The sequence below is a fragment of the Mytilus californianus genome, unplaced genomic scaffold (assembly GCF_021869535.1).
Source record: "Mytilus californianus isolate M0D057914Y unplaced genomic scaffold, xbMytCali1.0.p SCAF_46, whole genome shotgun sequence".
Lineage (NCBI taxonomy): Eukaryota > Metazoa > Mollusca > Bivalvia > Mytilida > Mytilidae > Mytilus > Mytilus californianus.
This window is the reverse complement of record NW_026262697.1, coordinates 1,451,741-1,478,422: the sequence shown is the minus strand read 5'-3', so window position 1 is coordinate 1,478,422 and position 26,682 is coordinate 1,451,741. Positions and strand designations below refer to the sequence as shown.

General features: G+C 32.0%; 1 protein-coding gene across 1 annotated transcript in view; it reads right to left on the bottom strand.

Annotated features, from left to right (window-relative positions):
• The window catches only part of LOC127700018 (neuronal acetylcholine receptor subunit alpha-7-like), a 47,310-nt gene extending 21,522 nt beyond the window's left edge, over positions 1-25,788 (bottom strand). Inside the window, exon 1 of the mRNA XM_052203456.1 lies at positions 25,656-25,788. Within this exon, the coding sequence (XP_052059416.1) occupies positions 25,656-25,707 (52 nt within the window). The 5' untranslated portion in view covers positions 25,708-25,788. The remainder of the gene's footprint in view (positions 1-25,655) is intronic.
• Between the last annotated feature and the right edge of the window lie 894 nt (positions 25,789-26,682).

Here is a 26,682-nt window from a genome sequence, read left to right as displayed (position 1 = left end):
CTTAGTGTTTGTATTTTTGTAGGATGAAACGATAGAAATAAATAGTTGCAACCTGACAATTAGTTATATGCTCAAGTTATACAGTTTTTATGGTAAAGACTGGTTATGAATTTATCTGATATTGTCTGTAGGTGATACAGATTGGATCTGGATAGTCTCAGGTATTGTCTCTGTGTTACTTTGGTATTTATCTCTATGAGATACAGATTGGTTCTGTATTTCTCTGTTGGTGGTTGTTTTGTTGCGTGTAAGTTTAAATGTTATAGTGTTGTCTGTATTTGGCAAAGATGGGTTCCGTATTTCCCTGATGAGTTTCTTGATATTGATACGATTGGTCCTGTATTTTTTGGTGAATATATAGTTAAAGGTAAACTATTTTATTGGTGTCCCTTAATAGTTCTAATTGGTTCCATATTTCCCTGGTCATGACTCTACGGTACAAATTGGTTCAATATTTCCCTTTTTTATGTATCTGCAATGTAATGAAAGGGTCTGTATTTTCCTGATGGGTGTTTCTTGGTGGTAAAGATTAGTTTTGTATTTCCCTGGTAGTGTCTTTATGTGATAAAAGTGCGTTTTGTTTTTTCCTGGTAGTATCTCAATTTAAAACAGAAAGTTTATATATTTCCATATTGCTGTTTCTCTGTTGTTAAGATGGGTTCTGTGTTTCCTGTTGGGGGTTTCTATGGTTCAGATTCTTTGTCTCTACTTTTAGTTGAGTTTATATGGTACAAAAGGTTAATACATATCAGTATAAACTCTACTAAATTATTCTTGGGGCATTTCGAAAAAATACTACAATCTATATATAGCCGATAGCCCAACAAAAATAAGTCAGCTTCGTCATTATTTTGACTTTAAGTCTGTATTGGTTTTTGTTTCCTTTCTGCTGGAATGTACAGTTGTCTGAATACGTTTCTTTAATATTCGACATCTTGGATTGACTCATATCACGTTGAGACTGCTGGATATTTCCTTGAAATGTTGATATTCTGTTATACATTTAAACTCTGATTTGAATAAGCGTATCTTGCTGCGAAGCAGATACTGCGTTCTGTACTTCTTGGACGATATCCTGTTTAACGAAATTATATAATACCGTGTCCGCCATATCTCACTAATGTCTAATCTGAAGTTTGGCTAGAGGTGACCAACAAGGGAAAATATCCCGTCTAATCATAATATCACGTGATATTAGATACATGTACATGTTTAAAGTATTCGTGTTAATAGTTTTCACTCATACAGTTAGTTAAGTAAATTCCCACTATACTATCGAATCGTGATAGCTCTAGTCATTGCTGTTTGGTAAAGATTGGTGATGTATTTTTTCTGACGGTATCTTTATATTGTTAAGAAGTGCGTTGGGCATTTACAAAGTAAAGATAACAAAAATACCGAACTCCAAGGAAAATTCAAAACGGAAAGTCCCTTATACAATGGCAAAAGCCAAAACACATCAAATGAGGTGAACAAAACTGTCATATTCCTGACTTAGTACAGGATTCCATTTTACTAACTACAATGAGTGAGCAAAATATATAATAGGTAGAAATTTTAAAATTTCAGTACAGCAGTCAACATTGTGTTCTAATCTTAATCAATATAAGAACAAACAACTATGTCAACAAAGAAAACCAAATGGCATATAGACCACTCTATAGACAAAAAATGAAACACAAGAATACAAAAAATTACTATAGTACAATAACACAATGGAGGGATGTATAAATACCGGGCCACGCCAAAAGCATATTACCAAAAATGGACTAAACAGTAAAGGTTTAAAATATACACAACAACAAAAAAACACTATAACACGTAATTATGATAATAATTGTTTAGATCTCTAAATGGTACACATTGTTAATTCATTCACCTGTTAGTGTACCAGTGTTGTAAATATTTGTTCTGTATTTCCCTGATGGTGGGATTTATGTTGCAGATGGATTTTGTATTTCCCTGATGGTGTCTTTATCTTGTAAAAATTGGTTCCGTGTTTCAAAGGTGGTATTTTTGAAATTGTTAAGATTGGTAGATTGGTTCTGTACTTATTTGGTGTCATTTTAAGGTAATTAAGGGTAGCGTATTTCCATGAGTGTGTCTCAAAATAATACAGATAGGTTATGCATTTACTTGGTTGTGTCTCTATATATTATAAATATTCGTTCCATTTTTTTCCATGTTGGATTCTTTATGTGATCGGATAGGTTCTAAATTTCCTGATGTTACAGAAAAAAGTAAAATAACAAAAATACCGAACTCCAAGGAAAATTCAAAACGGAAAGTTCCTTATCACAGATGTGTTCTTTATATCTTTTTTGCTTTCACTGCGTATATAGTACAGATGGTTTATATATTTACCCTTTGGTGTTTCTGTGCTGTAAATCGTGAATCTGTATTTACCTGGTGGTGTCTCTAAGTGGTCAATAGGTGTATCTTGCATTTTCATGGGTGTGTATCTATACGATATACATTGTTGATATATTCATGTTGTTTTATTTATGTGGTAAAGATGGGTTCTGTATTTTATGTAATGATGGTTTTAATTATGCAATTGTGTTTTGCATTTTCCTGGTATTGCGTCTTTGTCGTTTAAATGGGTTCTGTATTTACCTGGTGGTGTCTCTATATGCTGCAGATGGTTCAGTATTTCAATTTTGATGTCTCTATATTTTACAGATCGATTCTGTATTACCCTAATGATGGTTTAATATAGTGCAAATGAGTTTATTATTTCCCTTGTGGTATTTCTTTATGGTGCAGATGGGTTTCGTATGTCCTTGATGATAGTTTTGTATGGTAGAATGAGTTTATTATTTTCGTTGGGTTTTTTATTTCCCTTGTGGAGTCTCTATATGCTGCATATGGGTTTAGTATTTCCATGTTGGTTTCTCTGTATTGTACAAATGGGTTTCCCTGATTATGGTTTTCTATGGTGCAAATGAGTTTATTAATGAAAGGGAAACAACTGTCATATTCCTAACTTGGTAGAGGCGTTTCCTTGTGTAGAAAATGGTGGATTAAACCTGGTTTTATAGATAGCTAAACCTCTCACTTGTTTCTTAAGATTGCGTCTGTTTTCTTTTTGTGAATCTTTCAGATAATGAAATGTATCATATTTCCATCTCTAAATTGTATACATGGGTCCTTTAATTCAATGGTGGAGTGTTTAGTAAGTGATTAAGGGTACTGTATTCCGTTGAAGGTGGTTTATATGATGCAGAGTGGTTATGTTTTTCCCTGATAACATCCCTATATGGTAATAGAATTGAGAATGGAAATGGGGAATGTGTCAAAGAGACAACAACCCGACCATAGAGCAGACAACAGCCGAAGGCCTCCAATGGGTCTTCAATGCAGCGAGAAACTCCCGCACCCGGAGGTGTCCTTCAGTTGGCCCCTAAACAAATATGTATACTAGTTCAGTGATAATGGACGTCATACTAAACTCCAAATTATATGATTACTTTTGTTTTTTCCTGTTTTTGTCTGTATATAGTGCAGATTGGTTTAAAATTTTCCTGTTGGCCTTTCTTTGTGGTACAGATGGGTTTTGTATTTTAACTTTTGGGTTTATATATTGTACAGATTGGTTCTGTATATTCCTTGTGTCTATATTTTTGTATCCAATTGCTCATTATTTGTCATTTAATTTTATTCAATCTATTGGATTAGATAGTGCAGTAAGGTGTAAATCAGAGTTACTGTGTTGATAAAAGATTACAATGATCATTAGAAGCTGGAATAATGAATAAGATATACATGTTTTTCTAGTTATAGGTCTGAATCAAACATTCCAAGATGATGTGTATTCAGACGGAAAGCAAAATGTATGTAGACCTTGTGAAATATTCGCCAGATTACAAAGTTTATAACTTTCGACGTAATAAAATGTATTTTCCTGGTACAGCGAACATGTGATAGCCATTCGTTTACCGGTTCGGACAGAATGCAATAAAACTTCGCAGGATCGATTCCTAGTTTGGTAAATGGTGTTTTATTGTCCCATGTTAATCTGATCCGATCTGTATCCACGTTCTTATAATCTATTTATTTCTTTACAATCTGCCAATTACCTTTACCATACCACTTCAAATTGCTTTTTAGGGAAGCTCGATTATGACGCCGATATGGCTTTCGTATACCATTAGCGATTTATTACTTCTAAATTGTCTTGTTTTCTCTGTATCTTTTCGACTCATTTACTTCTGTAATTGGACAATATCATTTTTCATAAGATTTTGATGTTACAAAATAATGAAGGAGGCTCATTGAGATGCGAGGAACGAAAATGCACAATTCATCTGATTAATCTGCGTCAATTACGTTCGCTTAAATAGTGAATAAGTTTCTCGACTTGTAATTGATCATACTTGACAGATTCTTTAAACGGTTTTCATCTTGAAGTTAAATGTCTGCTCTTATAAAGAATTAAATTTTCATTATCAAGTAGTGTTTGTTTTGTAAGACATATCAAGGTAAATATAAACTTTAAAAAGTACGTATCAGTGTAACTCAACGGTAAGAATTGAATTCCAATTAATGTTACGGTATAACATTGTACGTTTCCAATAAACTGTGATAAATATATCTTTCATTATTCCAACTTGTAATCAAAACACTAAAAGGTTTTCAACATTTGTTGGAGAATACACCAATGACAATGAACCTTGAATTTCCAATAACAGGAGGATTGACAGGGTTAATTTTGTCTCACTGTGTATAAGTTTATCAAATGATGAAAATGCAATTACAACCATTACAAAATAGGTTAAAAAGGTTAAATACAGGAAGACAGTAAATACATCTGTAGAAATAATATAATAGGTTTATAGAAACAGTAATACGTCTGTAGAAATAATATAATACGTTTTTAGACAGTAATACATCTGTAGAAATAATTAACAAGTTTAATGACCTTTGCAGAAAGTAAAATATGTTTTTAGAATTCTTACATGAGTAGACAGTTAAACATATGACAATATAAATATATGTGAAAATGTGTGGAAAGTAAAATATACTTGTATTTAAGAAGTAGTACATTTGTACACAGTATTGTAAAAAAAATGTGTAAAATGTAATTTAAGTTGGATGTTGGTCTATGGCGAAATTTGTGAATACTTTGCCAAAATGCAGTCTTTATAATGCTATTTTTAAAACTATGATTAAAAGTATAGGGCACCTAGCATTTTTTATGCACAGGTTGTGAAGAATTGACAGATTTTGTAAAGATTAAACATATAAAATGCATTAAAGGAAACAGAATATTAAGATTTCAAAATGAAATAGCACATACAATGTGAGTTCAGGAAATAAAAAGAAAAGTTGGATCACCTTACACGGTTTCTTGCTATATGACAAATAAGGTAAATTTACCTTACATCTCTTAATAAAAATAAGTTATATCCTCTTGATATGATAAAGATCAAAATTTTGAATTGGTGCATATTAAGAAAATGTTACCATCATGAATTTTGTTTTATCTCAATAAAAAGTCTCCCAAATAAATTCCATTTCTTCATCAAATATGATTATTTTCGAGAAAAAAATTTGACCGATGAAAAAAAAAATTAAAACCCCCGATTTACCTTAAGGATGTACTTCAGTGAAATTTAAAGAAATCTAGAATCTAAAACTGAAACTATAAGTCAGAAGAGCATAAGTTAAGGAACAGAATAAGCTAAACATATTGATAGGTTATGGAGCTCCTTTTCGAGATATTTAATTTTTTTTTAATTGGCAGGAAAGGCTGATTCGGGCTTTTACCTTATATTTGCATTGGTATTATTTGGGTCTCAAATCGAAAGAAAAGAAATCAAGAATCTGCTTAAATTTAAGCAAATGACCTTTTATGAGCTATCGAAGTCTTATATGAAAAGAAAAATGGGTGTTATGGGGCAAAATATTTTACCCTGTATCGTAGGAAAAACCCAAGGAGTCCGAACATCTGACAAAAATTAACCTGACCTAAGTACATCCTTAAGCGTAGAAATTCGTTTTTTACATATGCATATAAGTGGTGTTGAAAGTAAAACATGTGTATGTAAAAGTCGTTGATAGTATTACATGCGTTTGAATAAATGATTACATGTGTATTTAAGTGGTGTAGAAAGTAATACGTATGCATTTAATGTGTCCTCTCGGTTAAAATGACCAGAATTAAATATACATTTCAGTAGAATGTGACCTACTGAATTAGACTCATCACCGGATTTGTACTACATGTGCAACACGACGGATGTGTCATGTGGAGTAGGATCTGCTTATCCTTCCGGAGCACCTGAGATCTCACCCAGATTTTAGTGGGGTTCGTGTTGCTCAGTCTTTAGTTTTCTATGTTGTGTTTTGTATACTGTTGTTCGTTTTTTGGTCTTTTTTTTTGCCATTGTGTTCTCAATTCATTTTCGATTTATGAATATGAATGTACCTTTGGTATCTTTCACTTATCCTTTATGAAATAAATGTCCGTATACATGACAAATATTTCAAATAAAGATATAAAAGGACGATGGCTTGAGTTTTCGATATCGCTCTGTACTTTCAAGTATCCCTAAAAAAATTCTATAGAATAGATAACTTTTCATTACTAGACGTTAATGTGAATGTTAGAATAATGTGTGCACGTATATTTAATTCAATACTTTCGCAGATGTGAAACTAGATCATTTATAGATAGCAATTAAGACGTATACCGTGTATGATTCAATTATATTCATTGTATGAGAGAACGTTTGATAGTTACAAGTTTGGTTGTACAATTGCTTTTATGTTAATATGAAAAAGAATAGCCTAGTATATGACAATTGCTAGAACTCTTTCGACAGTTATCATCAATGCCCATACATATAATTACTTTCCATATTTATATACTTATGATTTAATTAATGGTTCCCAAAACAGCTTTTGCGAAAATGAAGTCCTGCCGTTAGCACGTTTCTGTATAATATATAAAGGGTAACGCGACAGGAAATCAATTTGTACAAAAATCAATTTCAATGAAAATTAAACATTAATAATGAGTTACACTTTCCAAGATTTTCCAAATTTGTCTTTAAAATACAATAATCGGATAGGGCCTTCAACATCGCTAGTAGTACTCTATCAACAGAATTTAATAACGTTTCAATCACTGAGTCCAATCATTGTCACTGATTCTTTTATTCCCTATTGAGTTGTGTGTAACAAATTCTCTCTTTTAATACAAGGACGAAAGAATAAAACAAACAGAACTGTGGAAAAGCTTGCTACATCACCATATCTGTCATTATAAGATTATCTGGAGAAAAGAAATGAATCCTCCCTTTTCCTCGGAGTTCAGTATTTTTATGATTTTATTTTTTTCTTATTCTTTTAGCACAATCGCATCGAAATGATCAAAGTGAACAGAACTGGAACTAGCATTATTGCAACAAAACTTGTTCTTTCAAAATGTAAAGATTATCTGTGTTCATATAATAACCATGTTCAATGCCAACAGTTGTGATTGAACAATTGCAATATATATATTCCCAGTATTTAAATATTTCTGATCATTTTTAAGAAACATAACGTGAAATTATATCATTCGGTGTGCATTCAGACAATAGACATAGTAGGGAAAATCATGTATTAAAACATACATCAATACAATGAGAAAGTCAGTGAAATTTTGAACTAGTTTAATGCTTACAGAATGGACAGAACAGGACCAGTCAAGCATTGAGACAATTTAATACTTGAACAACAGATAGAGCTGGTCTAGTCAATTAATAAGACAATAAATACTTAAATAACGAACAGCATATGATAAGTCAAGTATTGAAACAATGTTAAACTAAACAACAATTTAACCTTTTTTTGAACCAAACTATTGACATTGACATGGTTTTTCTCTTGATGATGATACGATATTCTTGGGCTTGCGTTTTCTATCATGATTTCCTTCATAGAGGGTTGCTACCCACAAAGGAACTATTAAACCAAGTGTGTACATTCAAACTCATATCTTCTAAGTTGTGTGTGCCGTTGTTTGGCTGTCTCATTGACGTATATCCCACATCTCTTTTTATTTTAACGTTACATTTTTCATTTTATCACATACATTGTTAATGTCATTTGTGTGTGTGTCTCATTGACGTACATCTCACATCCCTATTTATTTAAACGTTACATTTTTTTTATATTTTATCACATACATTGTAAGTGTCATTTGGTTGTGTGTCTCATTGACGTATATCCCACATCTCTATTTATTAAAGCTTTACATTTTTACATTTTATCACAAACATTGTTAATTTATTTGGTTGTGTGTGTCGTTCGTTGGCTGTCTCATTGGCGTATACCTCAAATCTTTATTTGTTTAAACATAACTGAATTTTACATTTGATCACATACATTTATTAAGTAGTTCATTATACTCCACATCTACTTTTATCAGTACAGAACATTTGCATTTTACATTTGATCACATACATTTATTTAGTAATTCAGTATACACCACATGTCTTTTTATCAGTACAGAACGGTTGCATTTTACATTTTATAACATATATTTATTAAGTAGTTCAGTATACACCACTTGTCTTTTTATCAGTTCAGAATGGTTGCATTTTACATATTATAATATACATTTATTAAGTAGTTTAATATATTCCACATGTCTTTTTATCAGTACAGAAAGGTTTCATTTTACTTTTTATCACATACATTTTTTAAGTAGTTCGGTATACTCCACATGTCTTTTTATCAGTTTAGAATGGTTGCGTTTTACATTTTATAACAAACATTTACTAAGTAGTTCGGTATACTCCACATGTCTTTTCTTCAGTTCAGAATTGTCATTTTGTAAGCATTTACTCCACATATTTAAAAATAAGAAGATGTGGTACGATTGCCAATGAGACAACTTTCAAATAAAGTCCAAATGTAGTGGATTTAAGCAATTATAGGCAACCGTACGGCCTTCAACAATGAGAAATTGTATATTCGGCTATAAAATGCCCCGATAAGAATGTATTTTACATTTTAACACATACATTTATTAAGTAGTTCTGTATAGTCTACATGTCTTTTTATCAGTATATCAGTACAATGTGGTCATATTTTACATTTTATCATATACATTTATTAAGTAGTTCAGTATATTCAACATGACTTTGTATCAGTACAGAGAAGTTCATATTCACAAACAAGAATAAATCCTACAGTTAAAACAAATAGCAGATAAAAAGAATAATGCCATTTTTTCATACTGACTTGATATACCTACTGGGGGTGTGATGAGATGATTGAAGCTGTTAATTTTCTCCTTGATAATATTTATGTACTTTTCGGAAATAAAGTTGATCGACAAGTTGTAGGTATTCCTATGGGCACCAATTGTCCCCCTTTAATAACAGACTTGTTCTTGTACTGTTATGAATCACAGTTTATGGCCGAAAATTATCCAAAGGAACTTACTTTAAAGAAAGCAAACATAAACGGTAATAAATGTCCTCTCCTGGATTCATATATTACAGTTTTACATGGGAAACTCTACACTGGAATTTTAGATACGATCCGGGTAAACTTATCGATCCTTTCAATAAACTTATTCTAAAGGTTACCAATTCAACACTATAATTAGATCTTTGAATAATGTTTTTTATTGGTATTAATATTGATTTTGTTATCAGTAAATCAAAATCAAACTAAATATCATGTTTATATACATATGCACATTCATGGCTCTACAATCTGTCGATACTTCTATCTTGGCATTGCACAAGGTCATGTTGTTTCTGACTGTTAATGACGTCTTAACACTTAATCCATTGGACGTTGGATGTGTGCTGATTGATATTTTAGTCTTAGATTCATGATTTTTTTATAAGTTGTTATTGGCTTTGAACTAGCTGTCAGTAACTGCGAGTACTCTCAGATCTGTACTTAGTGTCTTTTTGTTGTGGGGATGTGTAAGTACCCTTCCACGTCAACTCTGTGTTTTTGTTAGATGTATTTCTGCTTTGTATCCATCTGATGAGTTAAGCCCTTTTCAACTGATTTTCATAGTGTGTTATTATGTTGTACTGCTATATCACTGTCAAGGTTAGGGGAGGGTTGGTGCTTTCAAACTAGTTGAACCACGCCACATTCTATATGTGTCTGTCCCAAGTCAGGAGCCTATAATTCAGTGGTTGTCGTTTGTTGCTGTCTATCATATTTGATTTTCGTTCATTATTTTGTACATTTATCAGGCCGTTAGTTTTCTCGTTTGAATTGTTTAACCTTTGTCTTTTTGGGCCTTTTATAGCTGACTAGGCGGTTTGGGTTTTACTCATTGTTGAAGGCCGTATGGTGACCTATTGTTGTTAATGTCTATGTCATTTGGTCTCTGGTGGAGAGTTGTCTCATTTGCAATCATACCACATCTTCATATTTTCATATTGATCAGCTCTAATATCAGCTAACTTAATATCAGCTCGCCTTAGCGGGCTCGCTTAATATTCTTGCTGATAAAGACAGTATCAAATATAAAAATGCCATTAGTCTTTATACAGTCCACATATCTTTTTTATCAGTTCAGAAAGGTTGCATTTTACATTTTATTATAACATTTATCAAATTGTTCAATTTACTCCACATTTTTTTTTAATCTGTACAGAAAGTTCGCATTTTACTTTTCATTGCATACATTTATTAAGTAGTACGGTATAGTCCACATATCTTTTTATCAGTACAGAATGGTTGCATTTTCGTTTTATCACATACATTTATTAAGAAGTTCGGTATAGTCCAAATATCTTTGTATCAATACTGAACGGTTTTATTTCACGTTTTATCACATACATTAATTAAGTAGATCAGTATACTCAACATTTCTTTTTATCAGTACAGAATAGTCGCATTTTACATGTTATCACATGAATTTATAAAGTAGTTCGGTATGTACATTGTGTCTTATTATCGGTGCGGAATGGTTGCATTTTCCATTTTATCACATACATTAATTAAGTAGTTTTGTATACTCCACATGTCTTTTTATCAGGACAGGAATGGTTGCATATTACATTTAATAACATACATTTATTACGAAGTTCGACATATTTAACATGTCTTTTTATCGGTACAGAATGATGGCATTTTACATTTTATAACATACATTTAGTAAGTAGTTCGGTATAATCAACATGTCTTTTTATCAGTACAGAATGGTCGCATTTTACATTTTATTACATACGTTTATTACGTCTTTTGGTATACTCCACATGTCCTTTTAACGGTATATTATGGTTGCATTTTACATTTTATTACGTACATAAGTCTTTTATTGCGTTCATGAATCTGTTTAATGTTTCATATATTGTATGGTGTTTCATATATTTACGAACAAAGTAACGACATTACTTAAAACATTCATATTTTTAATATTAGTTGTGTTTAAGACTATATTATTAGTTACATGGTGTGTAAGTGACCTAATACGATATATATGGGGTCAGTAAATTCCATATATATCGTATTAGGTCACTAGCACACCGTGTAACGAATTTATCTTACCGACTATCTTCCCATGTGGTACTAAGACTAGCGGCCTATCAATGTGATTTAAAAGACTTCAATACTTAAGTTTAACATGTTTAAGAACCTACTTCCATTTGTCTATACAAAAAACAAATGCCAACACTAACAACGTGTTAGCTTCAAATTTGTTTTATGAATGTATTTCAATCGTTTATTACCAGTTTCTTCGTCTGTTTAAACCTTTCAGATGTCATTTTTGTTTTAAAAGGGAAGTAACCCCTTACTAACCCCATATGGTTGCTAACCGTATATGGTAACTAACCATGTATTTTTTAGGACACCCTATATGAAATATATATGGTCACCACGTGTAGTCGATTAACCAATCATATCCCCATAAATCTATAGAAGGTAAGATAAAATTATATATACTAGTTGCTTGTTTCGAGTCCATATTGGGAATCTTTTGTATCAGATAATATTGCAAACATTGTTTAATTTTATTTGAAAAATATTGAAATAATTACGAACTGAAGATATTTATTTATATACATTCTTTTCCGTTTTTTATAAAGCTTATAGTATAGAAAATTAGTTATATTGATTTAGTTTTGATATTTGTTTGATTTACATTTTATTCGTATTCACAACAAAAACAAATTTATCAATATCCGGAATATCTTACCTTGTTATGTTAATAATGTGTTAAAAACGTCATTAATTTCTGATAGAATTTAGTAGGATTACTTTTATATCGACCGCTGTACCTCAAAGAATAGTTTATACAGCAAAATCATTACCAGTGTACCAAAATACGCGATAGGCTTGCGTTCTTAGTTACTCTATATATTAAATTTCTACACAGAACGGAAAATGAAAGAAATTAGATTTCAAAAACGCTAAAAAGGAGAATTAATATCTATAAAAAACACAAAAGAACAGTATATTCTGTAGACCTATAATCCTTATAGAATAGTGTATCAAGACAGAAAGATTTGAAGGACAATTTCTATATCACTATATTGTTATTGATTACTCTGATAGCATAACATCGAAAGTTTAACGGTTGTCTAATATGAAAATAAAAGATAACAATGTTGTGTCATAAAGCCGCCTTATTTCTCTCGTTGATGACTATCATCCAATTCGATTTATCAGATTTTTAATTGTCGAAAGGTACCCACAAGAGTACATGAGTTTACCCCTGTCTTAATGAGGTTGATATTGCTCAGCCGTTAGTTTTATTTGAAGAGTTTTGAGTAGTGATGTTCAATTGTTCTCTCCGTCAATAGCAATAGAATTGTCACAACGTCAAATTATTATCTTCAACAAGATCATCTAATGCATAGGTATATTTTTATTTTGGCTATAGCTTTCTAGTGAGGACAATCAGATATTTATCAGTGGTTAGAGAAATGCCTTAAGCTTTTAAGCAGTATTCGGTGATGGCATTTAAATTGTTTAATAATGATTAAATCAAAATCTTCTAAATTTCATTTAAGCGTTATTGAAGGAGTTAGATGATTTAGTATATGTAAGAGAAGGGTAATCCCTTTCGGCATGATAAAGTTCGAACGTTAGCGAGTACTTATCATGAAGGAAGGGCTTATTATTCTCTTACAAACCTATAATATTGTAAAGTGCTCAAGGCTCAAATTATCTCTTGATTGGTTTTTAATTTAAAAAAATCGTTTCATTGTCAGTGCAATGTTCATAATTAATGCATGAATTTGATGCATTTCATTTATGGATTAGTGTTAGTGATGTAAGGACTTTCTTACAATTTTGGAGATTTTCATCAATCTAGTTTTAGACATTAGATGACACAACGGTACGATGAAATGGTAGAAATTTGTGTAAGTTTCTTTATTGTGCGTATGAAAGTAATGTAATATGTTAGATAGGAATTATCTTTTTGGTTTTTTTTTACTGTTCAAATCAATGGATGCAACTAAATTCTTTTCAACAGCCAATATTTTCCAAGATCTTTACCTGTTTACATCAAATACTACGTGATTAACTAAAATGTTAATGTTCAAATAAAATGCATTTGATATGAAATTTAAAATTTCATTTTATTTTTGTTATAATCGTATTGCAATATTGTAAATGACTATTCTTACTTCCTGCGGATACAGTAATCTGAGTTTTGGAAAGCCTATTAGTCAAGATTTAGGTAATATTTAATTCTTAAAATATTTTGTTTTTCTTTTTTTCATTGCTTCGATACTGCTTATATATTATTGTAATTTTGAAGTTATAAATAATCGGATAATAACATTAAAGGTACCAATTTTACGCCACAGGTAAACTTCCTTTTTTTTCAAAATTCAACTTTTAGTCAGTTTCAACCATAAATCGTTTCGATCAAGTAATTGTGCTTTGGGAAATTGAAACTCATTTGTAGAAATTCTTTGTTTTGAACTGTGAGTAGGCATAAACAATAGCATAATCCTTACTCAGAATATGATTAACATTCATTATTTTCAATAAAGGAACACCAAATTAACTTAATAATATAAAGAGGGTTTTCTTTTAAAGAAAGCTATATCCCATTATCCTTGGCACCTTTACCGAAGCTTAAAGTATCGCATCCGTATATTTTTTTTCGTTTTCAAAATTGCTCAAATCTTTAATATGCTTTGACAAACTATTTATTCGTTTGGACAAATTATTGATATTGTTATGGAACTATTGATCTGTTGTAGCATTAGACATTTGCAATAACAGAATCACAATTCACAACAACATTTTTTTTTATGTATCAAAACAGAATAGTGAATTGTTATGATTATTCGTTATATTGATATACTTTGTAAAAACAATGCATTCAACCTATCCCAACATTTTGAAGTTTAGGCATAAAATTGTAGCACATACTTAGAACTTCTCGTCCATTCTAAGTTTCATAGTACATACTTTTCCGGTGTACTAAATATTTATGCATGATTGACCATAAGGGTTTCATTGTATGGTAATTACGATATTAAAAACAAAAAGTGCCACTGGCTATTTAAAAATAAGATTTGTGTCCCAAATTAAAACAAAAAAGTGTTTGGAATTAGTTTTCAGATTTTTTTTGTTTATATCGTGCTATCAAAAACTTTGGTATTTTGGAAAAGACAATTTTCTATCAGTTGCATAATGAATAAACAATATGGTTCTTAATACCTTGAGAGTACAGCGTAATCTTATAATTGTGGTAATTCATCATTCATGCCGCAGCATTGTACACAGAAAATGTACACAGAAATGTATGTACTATGAAACCTTGTGAAGGGAAATTCAAGCAACTCGATAATGATGAAAGCGATCAGTTTTAAATATTCTACGGAACTTCTTGGAATGTCCCACCATTTTGATAAAGCTTATAGTTTTTCCTTTGAAATACAATAAAACAAATCTGTATGTTTAAAAGCTCCCCGCTAGACTATATATTGGCTAGCCCTCGCTCTAAATTTCAGAATTAAAATTATAAAACAAAACATTACGGATTTTTTGTGAATTTGCTTAAGGAATAGTCATCTAATATTAGGCGTATATTTATTGATATTTAAGTAGAATTACATCAGATACATGATAGTACTGAATATAGCATTGTTTAGAAATTTGAATCACATCGCAAAGTGTATTTATTTCACATGTCAGTATTTATGAAATATGTGTTTTTGTATTTTCAAGGGTTCGGGGGTTTGGTAAAAATACTGTGTATACATATTGCGATTTGGTATTTTACTTAGAACAAACTTCTGTATATATATTTGCTAACGCAAATTTGCAAAGATATCTTTGTTGGGCTAAATGTGAGACGAAGTATATATAAATTAAGGTGTTAGTCCTATATAACCACAGGTTATCCGATGGAGAACGTCTGTCGTAAAATTGCCACATATTTAGACTTTATAATGAAATTAAAATTCTATGTGACGGCATGGTTAGTAAAATTATCATCCTTTACGACAGACAAAAACAGCTGATCTGCAAGATTTACGATCTACTTGCCACTATACATCATGTACTCTGTTACAACCCTTGATAAAGCCGCCGAGAAAAGGCATCACTCGACAAAAGAAAGCCATATTCATATATAGCCTAGTTGGTCGAGTGGTCTATGGCGCAATGCAGACGGCCATTATATTCAGATGAAGGGGGTTGAATCCCGCTGAGGAAAGAAAAAAAATTTGCTGAAGCAAATTTGCAAGACATAGTTGGGCTAAATGTGAGACGATGTATATATAAATCATGGTGTTAGCCCTGTATAACAACAGGTTGTCCACTGGAGAACGTCTGTAGAAAAGTTGTCATATATTTAGACAAACATATCTATATACAAAAATTTTTTTAAATAAAATTGAGAATGGAAACGGGGAATGTGTCAAAAAGACAACAACCCGACCAAAGAGCAGAAAACAGCCCAAAGCAACCAATGGGTTTTCAAAACAGCGAAAATATCTCGCACCCGGAGGCGAGCTTCGGCTGGCCCTTAAACAATAATGTATATTAGTTCAGCATAATGGACGCCACAATAAGAAACATATGAATAAACCAAAATAAAAAATATACGAGACTAACAAAGGCTAGAGGTTCCTAATTTGGAACAGGCGCATAAAATCGGCAGGATAAATCATGTTTTGTATGTTTTGTGAGATCTCAATCCTCCCCTTTACCTCTAGCCAATGTGGGATAAACAAACACACAGCAATACGCACAGTAAAACTCAGTTTAAACATATACATATGTATAAACCAAATTTAAACCGAAAGTGAAGTAGACCACTGCTTTATTACTATGACGTTCAAAACGTCTCAAAGAACAATAGATACTACATTGCTGCAAAACAACGTTCAGTTACTGTCTAAAGAGCCGAATTTACGACCGAAAACGCTAACAGTGAAACTTACAATATGATTTGTTTTTTGTAATTCCGTTTGATTTTCAAATATTTATAACTGTGCCGAGTACTTCAATTCTATTTCTAATATATATATGTATAATTCGTCTCAAAATTACTCTAACAATGTTATATCTGCATATTTGCGTTTTCAAATTTTTATTCTTTTTCAACAGTATTCGAACCCTTGCTTCTGTGACATCTTGGCAACACCGCCTGCATTGTGTCCAGCGCTCTCAACCACTCAACCAACTAGGGTTTTAGTCTTAGATGCCTGATTTTTTTGTTTGTAGTTATTTGCTTTGAACTAGCTGTCAGTAACTGCGAGTACTCTCCGATCTGTACTTAGTGTCTTTTTGGTGTGGGGATGTATAAGAGTGTAGTGTAGTGTAGTGTAGTGTAGTGTAGTGTAGTGTAGTGTAGCGTAGCGGAGTGGAGTGGAGTGGAGTGTTTGTATTTTATTATATGGTATGGTATGGCGTGGCGTGTTGTATTATATTGTTTTATTTGACATGGTTAGCTTGGATTGGACTGGAGTGCATAAGAGTGTAGTGTAGTGTAGTGTAGTGTAGTGTAGTGTAGTGTAGTGTAGTGTAGTGTAGTGTAGTGTAGTGTAGTGTAGTGTAGTGTAGTGTAGTGTAGTGTAGTGTAGTGTAGTGTAGTGTAGTGTAGTGTAGCGTAGCGTAGCGGAGTGGAGTGGAGTGGAGTGGAGTGGAGTGTTTGTATTTTATTATATGGTATGGTATGGCGTGGCGTGGCATGGCTTGGCATGTAGTATAGTGTAGTGTAGTGTAATGTAGTGTTGTGTTGTGTTGTGTTGTGTAGTGATGAGTAGTGTAGTGTAGTGTATAAGAAAACAGCAGAGAGCAAAAGATCGTATATGATCTTATATGATCAGGAAACAAGAATAAACGCAGGGCTCTTCGAGCGTTTCACCTGCTTTGTATCTAGTACAAAGGTATTTTATGTTTTCGAAAATTGAACGTATATAGTTGGCAAATTGCAGAATAGGAATAAAGTACCACACCAAGTAAACTTCTTTAGTGTCCATATTGGGTACATTTTTAATGGTAAAGTATTTGCTAATGCTACAAACAGTTACCTCATAACATTAGTAGCATATAATAGAGGAAACATTTCATAATCAGTACTTTGTAAGGCTTTACTACGAATACAGGTAGCAGCAACTCTTTCTCATCTCACTAATCACGGATTCTCTATATTTGTGATAATACAACAGAAAGCTTTATCCGTGTGATTCAAGAGAATAGACATTGGCTTTGATTACAGTATCGTCAATATTACCAGCATGTCAAATGTTATGCTACACAATATGATACCGTTAAAAAGTTCCTACTATTTTCTTTTCAGAAGTGAAAAGGTAACAGATATAACGTTTAGTCTAATGACGGTCAAATAATAGCATTCCAACCACAATCGACCACCGAAAATAATGATTGAAAAGCCGATGGCAATAAATGGACTAATGCCAGTTCAAAGGGCCGATTTATTCCCAATGCATACTTGTTTCGGTGATGACGAAGATGGTAAGGCAATAAACGAATTTAGGAAGGATGTGGACTTCTCGATAAACAATCCAGAAACATGAACAACTAGAACATACAGAGCCAGAACAAACACTCACAAAACAAAAAACACGGACTATCGGGAACTGGATCATTCGGAACATTCGGAACAATAATACATGAAATATGAATACACAGAACATATTATGGTCGAGTCGAAAATTTAAATGTAAGTATGGCCAAGCTTGGAAATTACAGTCTTGAAGAAAGAATTCCTGCAGAGAGACAAAAGGATAAAAAAATCTTCATAACAGATTCTTGTGGTTGGTTAAACAACAATTTACTGTCCTTATTGTACCAAATTAAAAACGAGCAAATTATCGTATATTATATCATTTATCATTTGAATATTTATGCAACGGAAAAATGTAACTATCTCTAATGTAGGTAAGTTTAGTCATTCCTTAATTCTTATTTATTTTGTTTTGTTTTTGTTTTTGTTTTTGTTTTTTTTTTTTTTTTTTGCCTTTTATGTTTTTGCTATTCCGTAGTAACGCTGTTCTGTATTCTAATAAATATAAGACTTTATGAAATACAAACGATACTAAATATCTCTGAAATACAGTGGCAACGAGATTTGTAAATGCACGTTGGATCGATTGCTTATTTAATTGAACCCATGTATTCATTACAAATCTTTGTGGGTAATAATGAAATATTGTTTATATTCAACCTTAAAAGATGACACAAAATAGTTTAAATTCTTCCTTAAAAGAAACTACAAAACAGTTTAACACAAACATTTGTACCACGAAGGTGTATTCATTTCATAGATGATGACATAAGTTATTTGTAGGTACAATGGTTCTATATAAGTTAATACTGTACTATTGTTTTTCTGTTTATCTTTTTATTTTTGGCCATGGCGTTGTCTCTTCGATCTGTGAGTTTGACTGTCCCTCTGGTATCTTTCGTCCCTCTTTTAATATATAGATTGAAATTATATGTTCTATGGTTCTATATGAAATGCACTAGGAATATACTTATGACCAATTTATTTGTATATTTATTTTGCAATAATTTTTATGTTTTGATATATATGACATTTGATGGGAAATTTAAAGTTAGTATAAAACAGTTGGTTTTAATTAAACTTTTAGCTGGGAACCTTCTTCTACTAATAAATGGTTGTTTGCTAACAATGACAGTTTGGATCTTTGGGTTATAATTTTCTACTCTATACAAAGCAGATTCATTTGATTTAGTATTTTGTATGCATTGATTGTAAGATTGAATGGATTTATTCTGCTTGTATATATACAATATACGCTTCCATTGTTATATTTTATGTCTGTATCCAACGATAAGAAGCCATTATGTTGTTTCATTCATCATCTCCCAAATGGTATATGGTTTCTTTAAGTGTTGACTTCATACAAAAATATGTCAGTCTAAGGTTTTCCGGGGCAAGAGTTACACTAGAAATATCTTTAAATTTATAAATAAAATTGAGAATGGAAACGGGGAATGTGTCAAAGAGACAACAACCCAACCAAAGAAGAGAAAATAGCCCAAGGCCACAAATGGGTCTTCAACACAGCAAGAAAATCCCTCACCCCGAGGCGGTCTTCTGCTGGCCCCTATACAAAAATGTATACTAGTTCAGCGTAAATTGATGTCACACTAAACTCCGAAACATATAAATAAACCAAAATTTAAAAAAACATACAAGACTAGCAAAGGCTAGAGGTTCCTTACTTGGGACAGGCACAAAAATGCGGCGGGGTTAAACATGTGTTGTGAGATCGCAACCCTCCCCCTATACCTATAGCCAATGTAGAATAAACAAACACATAACAATACGTACAGTAAAACTCGGTTTAAAAGAAGTCCGAGTCCGATGTTAGAATAGGTAACAGAAGAAACTAAGGAAAATGACAATGATCAATATGAATTAACAATTAGTAAAGTACTAGCAGTTACTGACATGCCAGCTCCAGACCTCAATTAAACTGATTGAAAGATTATGTCATCATCATATGAAAATCAAGCACAATCCCTCTCGTTAGGGGTTTAGTATCATACCATCATAAAATATACGAGAAGAACATAACCGTAGCATAAAGTATTACTGCGATTTTTTTCTGTCTGAATTTAAAAATTCAAATATTTCTCAGCAATTTTCTTTTGATAAAAAGGTTATACAGAATCATTATGAGGTTTTCATTTTCAAACTATTTCTTTTAAAATGTTCTTTCCTAGGTAATTACAACTCAATAGTTTTTGGTGGACATTTTTAAACCTTATTACTTGTATATAGCTTTTCAGTGAAATGTTTTCTTTACGTGGAATTCGTTTAAACATGAAAGTATGTAACCTTTTGAATAAAAAAGGTGTTACTGGTTCCCTCTCGTTTTAAGGTATTAACTGTATGTAAGTAGATAGAGTAATCCTGAATTCATAATCAGAAATAGTAGAAAAGGCGCCCAGTCACATTTCATTTGTGGAATGTGTTGTGTGATGTCTCTTAAGGGAATATTCTTCCGAACATTTTGATTTAATACCTCTCGCTTTAGTCACGACGTGGAACGCTTAAAACTACGTTCTTGACCTTCTTAGTTAATATTATGTTAAAACAAAATTATGAGGCCTTATCACTAGAGTAAATATATTTCTTGTAATAAGTTAGGATATGATTAGGATTCAGGAAAAAAACAACTATACACACATGAAAAAAAAACAAAGGATAAGCATTTGTATCGGTGTTCTTTTTATCAAAGTGACAGTTAGGCCTTAAACACGGGGAAAACTCACCGAACTGCCAGTTTAGAACGACCACTTGCACCAGTTTAAGTTAATGTTTTCGCTAAATATCGATCACGATACATCGGTGCATTAAAAAACACATTTATAGGATAAAATCAACGAATCATAAATAAAATTAACAAAGAAATCTTGTAGATACTGTCATAAATAGCTTGATAAGTTTTGGTAACTTTACAGGAAATTATATAATGCAGATACAATGGATACGCGTTTGTTCGTTAGAAAGATAACTCGAACTCAGGGGGTGAGTGGTATCTATTTAACAATGCAACGCTTACCCATTGTGTCTATTATTTAAACTTTTGTTGAGACGTTGACCCTAAACAATAATGTATATTAGTTCAGCGAAATTGACGCCACACTTAACACCGAAGCATATTTATGAACCAAATTTAAAAAACACACAAGACTATCAAAGGCTAGAGGTTTATGACATGGGACAGGCGCAAAAATACGGCCGGGTTAATAGATATAAGAAGATGTGGTATGAGTGCCAATGAGACAAGTCTCCATCCAAGTCACAATTTGTAAAAGTAAATCATTAAAGGTCAAAGTACGACCTTCAACACGGAGCCTTGGCTCGCACCGAACAGCTATAAAGGGCCCCAAAAATGACTAGTGTAAAACCAGTCAAACAGGAAAACCAAACGTCTAATCTATATAAAAAACGAGAAACACTTTTAAACCACATCAACAAACGACAACCACTGAACATTAGGTTCCTGACTTAGGAAAGGTGCAAACAAATGCAGTGGGTTTAAACGTTTTAATAGGCGCCAACCTTCATCCTACCTGAAACATGTGTAGCATCACAACATAGAAAGACACACTATAAACATGTTTTGTGAGATCTCAATACTCCCCTTTGTATAAATGTGCACGCCCTGTTTGTCCATTGTATTAAATTTTAAAATCAGTTTATGTCCATTGATATATATAAGATAGACATCTTGATTACAACCCATTGGTAGCCGAGAGGTTTCGTTGATGTGTTTGAAATCGGTCATACATAATACATTTCAGGGAGGAGGTTAGATTCCCAGTGAAGGCAAATAAAATTTCACAAAAGTTAATGGTAAGTCTTTGAAATAATTCCATTACTGAACAAAAATCAGAAATAAGACAATTCAAACTTATTAAGCTCATTGTTGAAGGCCATACGGTGACCTATAGTTGTTAACTTCTATGTCATTTGGTTTCTGATGGAGAGTTGTCTCATTGGCAATTATACCACATATTCTTATTTCTATAAATAAAATTAATAAAGGAAACAATTGAATATAATTTGGTGAGTTCATTTCAGCAACAGATTTAGGGCGCGTTGATTCTAGAAAAAGTAACCACGGTAAATGAATACTGACGTCACGGCAATGGTTTAAGAGTGAATAGAGAGAAAAAAATCAGTTGGACTGCCGAAAGTGAGTAAATAAGTTTATCTCTATAGATCACGACAAATGTTTTTTCTTGTTCTTCGGACTTCAACTGTCGAGAAAGTTAAGCGAGCGAGCGAAAATATTATTTTTGATATTTGTTCAAAATACTTATTTTCAGAGGCGAAAGAATTTTTTTCTAGATAGAAACAATATGTTCTTACTAATTTGTTAAACGAAATGAATAGCACAAGTTATATTCAAGCGAGCAACATTGTGTTTTGATATTTTATTTTTAATCAAGGGAAGCATTTTTTTTTGGAGCGAGCAATATAATAGTTTTGCACATTTAAATATGTGTGCTTTATATCTATACATCTCTATATATATCTTAGTTTCCTAAGTCCATCATCCATATTATGCTCGTACAAACGCGCTTGTGAAGTGTACCTCTTGGAAATTTATCAATTGATTCATACTCATACCAAAGCGCTAGTGAATTGTACCCTCTAGGAAATCTATTATTCAAATCATTATCATATCGAAACACTAGTGAATTGTACCCTCTTAGTAATCTGTCATTCAAATTATGCTCATATCAAAACTCTAGTGAATTGTATCCTCCTTAAAATCTATCATTCAAATCAGGCTCATACCAAAGCACTGGCAAATTCTACCCTGTTGGTAATCTAAAATTCAAATCATACTCGTACCAAAACACTAGCGAATTGTATCATCTTGGAAATCTATCATTAAAATTATGCTCATATGAATACAATAGTAAATTGTACCCTCTTCCAAATCTATCATATCAAAGCACCAGTGAATTGTATCCTCTTTGTAATCTATCATTCAAATCATGTTTACATCAAAGCACCAGCAAATCATACCCTCTTGGATAGCTATCATTTAAATCATTCGCAGAACCAAAGCACTTGTGACTTATTACCGGGTTTGTACTAACATGGCAACACGACGGGTGCCACATGTGGAGCAGGATCTGCTTACCCTTCCGGAGCACCTGAGATCACCCACAGGGGTTCGTGTAACTCAGTCTTTAGTTTTCTATGTTTTGTTTTGTGTACTACTGTTTGTAGGTTTGTCTTTTTCTTTTTTAGCCGCCATGGCGTTGTCAGTTTATTTTCGACTTATGAGTTTGAATGTCCCTCTGGTATCTTTCGTCTCTCTTTTATGAAAGGTTTCCTCTTGGAAATCAATTATTTAAATCATGTTCATACCAAAGCACTAGTTAATCGTATCCTGTTGGAATTCTATCCTTCGAATCATGCTAGTATCAAAGCACTATTAAATTGTACCCTCTAGGAAATATATCATGTAAATGAGGCTCATACCAAAATACTAGTAAAAGGTAAGTTCTTCGTAAATTTTCATTCAAATTATGCTCATATCAAAACACTAGAGAAATGTACCCTCTTGGATATCAATCATTCAAATCAGGCTCATACCAAAGCACTCGCGAATTCTACCCTGTTGGTAATTTATCATTTAAATCATGTTTGTGCCAAGGCAATATGGAATTGTATCCTTTTGAAAATCTATCATTCAAATCATGCCCATATCAAACCATCAGTGACTTGTACCAAAATGTGATAGACTTAAAACATGTTCTTCTTACCTGGCACAATGGCGCAACAGTACAACATTATAACGCACTGTACAAAGCAAATTTGATATACAGTAACAAGGGAAAACCACGGAACTACATGTTGCTGACTTAGGACAGGCACATACAGAATGTGTATTACAATAATATCAAAAGGACGTCATAAACAGTCGGAGAAAAAAACATGATTTTGCGCAATGTCAAGATATAGGTATCGACAGAATGTCGGACCGTGAATGTTCATAGCGGAATTGCAATAATATTGAGTTGTGTTTTATTTATAAAACAATATTCAATTGCAGAGTAATGAATTGGTTACTTTTAAAAATAAGTTGATTTAAAGGATCGATAAAAGAGAGGCGATTGATACAAAAGGGACATTCAAACTCATAAGTCGAAAATAAACTGACAACGCCACGGCTAAAAAAGAAAAAGACAAACAGACAAACAACAGAACACAAAACACAACATAGAAAACTAAAGACTGAACAACATAAGAAGTTTATACAGGTCGTGTCTAAATTTACGTCTACGGGCTCAATAAATAACATCACCGTAAAAATTAAGGTGTGATATTCCGTTCGTAATAAGTCTTCTACAGGTACAACCAAACTTCCTTATCAATAAAATTGAGAATGGAAATGGGGAATGTGTCAAAGAGACAACAACCCGACCAAAGAGCAGACAACAGCCGAAGACCACCAATGGGTACCAAATCTTTTCATCTCAAGTTTAAATGTTTTTTTAATATGTGACAACGAAATCCTTGACTTACTAATATACCAATAATACATAGATTCTGCTCATTTAAATCCGAAACATCACTACAGACATGAGCATAGTGAACGAGTTGGGATATACAGACACCGTAAGATAGGGCAAAATGAACATCAATGACCAAAAAAGGAAAATTACCGATAGGGAAAAAAAAAGGAAAATTAACAATGCGGAAAGAAAACTTATTTGGATTTTTCTGAGAGTTTCTCATGTAACACTGAAATATCTAAACCTATGAAAGGACATATATTTCTATTTATATTTGATTTATTTAAAGTAAGTTTCTTTCCGGCAGTATATCTAGAGACTTCTTGATTATTTAACAAAAGTAAATCATCAAGATAATGGTTAGTGTTATTGAACTTCTCATTTAAATGGAACTTAGACGGGTCTTCACAGTGTTTTGCCATTAAAACTGGTTCACAATAATACAGGAGTATTCTGTAATTAAAAGGAACAACTACGATCTGTCGATAAAATTGCTGAAACGTGCATGTGGGGTGTCAAGGAGACTTCCAGTAAGTATACCTAGCATAATTACATTCTTCATTACAGTAGAAGGCATGAGTTGCAGCAAATATATTTGAAATCATATTTTAAAACAACCGTTTAAAATAGGAAATTGTGTTTGATAAGTTTGTGTAAAAGTGTAGTGAATAGAATGGAAAAGTCAAACTGTCAATTAAATAAAAAGGACCATCAAACGCACTTAATTAACCTAAATCACAATTAAATTGCATATTGAATATTGCATATTCTTTTAGAGTCATACATAGATATTGTATATTCTATATAAAGTTATTTATAGCTATTGTTTTCTCTGATGACAGCTTTTCAAATATAACATGTTTTAATGCCAACCACGACAAATACTCTTTATATTGATATATAGCAACTGATCCTTGATCCGAATCGAACTCTCCCACAATTGTCAACAATGACTACATATTTTAAAAAAATATTTATTTTAGGTAGATATCTTGCATGCGGTAAAGTCTATGATTAAACGTTTTTGAATTTAGCAAGAAGGTTAACACACAAGTCCTATATCAATAAAGTACACGCTAGTTTTGATGAAAAACATACGATAATGATGTTTATAACTTTATATTAGAATTAATATATTCATAAAAAATATAATTTTTAAAAGTTCTTACCTGTTAATGAAAGAAAAAAGAAAATTCCGATGACAAACTTAACAGAATACATCCTTCATTCTCTTAGACTTCCATAACTTGTAAAATATTCAACACCATCTTTACGATGTCTCAAAAAATCAATTGTGTTTAATTGTAGTGCATGCTGCATTTGAATCTAATCACGGATTGGCGCATTTGTCAACGTTCACTGAACTGTTATCCTTTCATGGCATATTATTATTCCTGATTCTGATTGGGTAAATATCATTTGAAAGGTGTACTTAACTGGAAATGAAAACAATTCCCCGGCTCTAGTATGTTTATTGTCAAACATTCCACTGTGGCTCCCACTTGATGAAACAAAAGATGATAAAGTTACATATCTATATTGATCTTTGTTGTAAGGTTTATTTACCATTCCGTTACTGTATTAAAAACCAGGTAGACGATCAACTTATTGATGTCTTTTATTCAGCTGTATTTTCTATTTCATTGTAATTATATTGATGATTTTCTGGAACTCTGATTAAGAAATCGGAAAATTAGTAACAAGCTTTAAACTATTGGCGTAGTGATCTAATGAAATAAAAGATATACAGCTGTTAAAACAAGCTACAGAAAAGATATATAGCTATTAGGGACAAGCCACATAATTTACATATACCTTAATATATGTATAGATATTAAGGACAAGCCACATAATTCACATATACCATAATATATATAGCTATTAAGGACAAGCCACATAATTCACATATACATAAATATATGTATAGCTATTAAGGACAAGCCACATAATTCACATATACATAAATATATATGTATAGCTATTAAGGACAAGCCACATAATTCACATATACCTTAATATATGTATAGCTATTAAGGACAAGCCACATAATTCACATATACATAAATATATGTATAGCTATTAAGGACAAGCCACATAATTCACATATACATAAATATGAAACCTTAGAAGTATACACGTTTGATATCAGAACAAATTAAAGCAACGAGACATTCTGAGAAACCATGCTCGATATCA